At 54.1% G+C, this 3,299-nt stretch overlaps 1 protein-coding gene across 1 annotated transcript; it reads left to right on the top strand.

Annotated features, from left to right (window-relative positions):
- Positions 1–2,390: 2,390 nt before the first annotated feature.
- On the top strand, positions 2,391–2,976 carry LOC125516043. Its single transcript, XM_048681530.1, has one exon. The coding sequence runs from the start codon at positions 2,561–2,563 to the stop codon at positions 2,807–2,809; it is 249 nt and encodes an 82-aa protein (XP_048537487.1). The 5' UTR covers positions 2,391–2,560; the 3' UTR covers positions 2,810–2,976.
- Positions 2,977–3,299: the final 323 nt, after the last annotated feature.

Here is a 3,299-nt window from a genome sequence, read left to right as displayed (position 1 = left end):
GGCCACCCGTCGGAGCTGCCCATGGGCCGGCAGGGGCCAGCGCCGGCGTTCGAGATGCGCCGACAAGGAAGCGCGGGCGGCTGCGGCGAGGCTGCAGATTTGGAGCTGCTCCGGGTGTCCACCTTGGACCGCTCCAAAGTGATGCGGAGGGTAAGCTCATACTCCGGATCCACCTCGTCGTCGGATCGGCTGCCGGAGCTTGACATTGCGCCGGATTTGATCGGAATCGGTGAAGGGAGAGGAGAGGACGGAGCGAGGGAAAGAGTGAGTGAGCTAGGGTTTCGGACGATGCCGACAACCTAGAGGCCGTGCTTAGGCAAAAATCAATATCAGTGAAGTAATCCGGGAACTCTAGAAATCTTGAAGAATTTATTTCATTTTGTTAAATATCGCGAGTATAGTGGAAAAACTCTAGAACATTCCTTTAAATGGAATTGTTCATTGGGTTCGACTTGTTGTTCGACAAAATAGAATTTCTCAGTCCCTCTAGTTGGGTGGGCGCCGGCTGGGGCTCCGCGCACTGGGAAAAGGCTTCCGCGAGAGTAAATAGCATAAAACTACTACTTTACAGGCTAGGGTTTCAAAAAACTATCGAATTTTAATTTTTCTCAGATAACTACCAACTCAGGGGTTGGCTGTTTCAGAAAACTCAAATCATCGAGTCTTTAGTAGTTGATCACGATTATGACAGTTGGGGCCCACAATTTTGTTTGACCGTTTACTTTGACCATTAGCTTACAAGGGGGGCCCACCTGTGAGTTTTCAATCAGGTCCCTAAAGGTTTTTGCAAAAAGCAATCGGGTCTCCAGAGGAGATGCGCCCGCTGCAGCCTGCTCGATCCCGAGCTGCCTGCACCGGCCGGCGAGCCACACGCGTAGTGCCTCTCCTGCCGCCATGCTGCGCGCGTAGTGCCTCTCCTGCCGCCGTGCAGCCATGTCGTGCCTTGCCTGCCGGCATGCCGTGCCGTGACTCGACTGCCGCCGCGCCGTGCCTCGCCTGCGGCCGCGCCGTGCCTCGCCTGCGGCCTCCGCTATCCCCTGCCGCGAGCTCCTCAAGCTCGACGTGGTCGTCGCCGGCTTGGGAGGGGAGGCGGCGGCCAGCACACAAACGCCCCCCATGGCGCACGCGGTGACCACGGGCAGAGCCCCATGGCGCGCGGCGACGACCACGGGCGAAGCCCCATGGCGCGAGTTGACCGCGGGCGGAACCCCATGGCGGCGGCGCGCGGTGGCGACCACCCATGGTGGCGTGCAGCGGCGACCACGGGCGGAGCCCCATGGAGGCGCAACAGCGACCACGGGCAGAGCCCTTTGCAGGCGCGGAGGCGACGGTCCAAGGACCCGATTGCTTTTTTAAATGATTCCAAGGACCTGATTGCTTTTTTAAAATATTTATAGGGGCTAATCCGTAAAAATATGTGGATGAGGTGCTGACATGTGGCCCCCACAAGTCAGTTAACAGTCAAACAAATGGTCAACCAAACGGTGCGTTTAGTGGCGGGCCCGACCTGTCATAAATATGTTTAATTTTTTAACAAAGAGGATTTGGGGTTTTTTGAAACAGCCAACCCCTGACTTGGTAGTTATCTAAGAAAAGTTAAAATTCGGTAGTTTTTTGGAACCCTAGCCTGTAAAGTAGTAGTTTTATGCTATTTACTCCTTCCGCGACAGGAAACCGGCTACTACTTAGGAAGTGAATATAAGGTATCAAGAGGTTCCTCGCAGTTAGGCCAGGAGATAGTCATGGGGTTTTTTTGTGGACATCCGTGGGATCGATGATGGTCCGGACTTGTCAGGCGGACGCGCTCAGGTGTACCCAGGTCACCCATATCTGTCTTATATTTGGGCTAGATATGATGGATGCCGGTCAATTTAAACGTTTGAGGCCGTTTGAGACGTCTGTCTGGGTTGAAAAAACTTAACCAGGCAGCCCGCACGAGCATATGGGACAAATTTGAAAGGTCCGGCTATAGATGTTCTTAGCCCCCCGCGCTGCAGTAAGGAAGGAAACGGAAAAAGTGGTGGTGTCTTGCGTCGCGCGGCACCGCTCAACCGGGAGACTGTTCGACCACAGTCCACACACGATGCGAGCGCTCATGACATCGATGGTCAATAAGAGTGGGCCAAATGCGTACCGTACCGATCTCCCACGTGCCTCTCCTCGCTACGGCAAAAATCCTACGGTGCGTGCTCGCTTGCTTGCCGCCTTTGTGGAGATATACAGCCTCGGTCTTGTACGTCACGCGTGACGTGACCTTTTCCCGTACGTGCGCCCCAAGTTGCCTCGATCCTTCTTCTTTTGCTTTGATTTTTCCGCGCTTAATTAATTCAGCTTGCATGCCAAGTCTAAAGTCTGATCATCCCTTGGCCTGTCTATATAAACGACCGGCCGGGCACGCGCCTCAACTCAACCCTCCCACACAACTACACAAGTCCCAAACCATCTGCAAGCATCCTTCATCCTAGCTAGGCTCCTAACTTACTTGTACCTTACTTAGGCAAAGGAAGCAACGGCAGCACCAATAATAGTTGAGGAGAAGGAGAGGAGGAGCTGATCAGACATGGCGTCGATGATGGGAGGAGACTTCGTGGAGGCCTACGTGCTCAAGAACGCCTACAAGGAGAAGCTGAGGCGCATGGACCAAGCCGAAGCCGCCGCGGCGCTCGACAGCGCAAAGAGCAGCAAGGACGCCGCCGGGGCCGCTGGAGAGAAGAAGGAGGCTGGTGGTGCGAGCAGCAGGGGAGGATTCTTTGGCCTCATGAAGAAGAAGGTGCACCCCAAACCCAAGGCGGCGGCGACTTCCCCTTGATGAATACTGTATTTGCGATGCCACGAAATTGTAGGCCGCAGCTTCCTTCTAGCTAGGAGCGTGTGTGTGTGTGTGTAAGTTTGTTCTTTCGATCGATTAGCTTCTCTTGGAGGAGTGTGTAAAGCAAAACCTTTTGTTATTTGGTAAAAAAAAATTGACAAAACTTACGCGAAGAGTAATCCTGCATCAATTGAGTTCACCGCTGAGTTCTTATGCTCCGCTTGGCCCGTGATCAAAGAGGATATTTGTGAGGCATTCGACAAGCTCTATGCTCTCAACGGCCTTGGCTTCGGAAAGCTCAATGAGGCGCTGATCACCTTGCTGCCCAAGAAGCCGGACACGTCCTCGCTCGCCGATTACAGGCCGATCAGCCTCATCCACCTCCTGGCGAAGCTTTTCGCCAAAGTGCTCTCCCTTCGCCTAGCTCCGAAACTACCCGAGCTTGTCTCTGTTAATCAGAGCGCATTCATCGCCGGAAGATGCATCCACG

This window comes from Triticum urartu, chromosome 6, assembly GCF_003073215.2.
Source record: "Triticum urartu cultivar G1812 chromosome 6, Tu2.1, whole genome shotgun sequence".
NCBI lineage: Eukaryota > Viridiplantae > Streptophyta > Magnoliopsida > Poales > Poaceae > Triticum > Triticum urartu.
Note: the sequence above shows the minus strand (reverse complement) of the source record. Positions and strands in the feature narration are given on the sequence as shown.

Bases quoted from the DNA above. Each gene is read 5' to 3' on its own strand.
- LOC125516043 (XM_048681530.1), top strand. From the start codon at position 2,561: ATGGCGTCGATGATGGGAGGAGACTTCGTGGAGGCCTACGTGCTCAAG.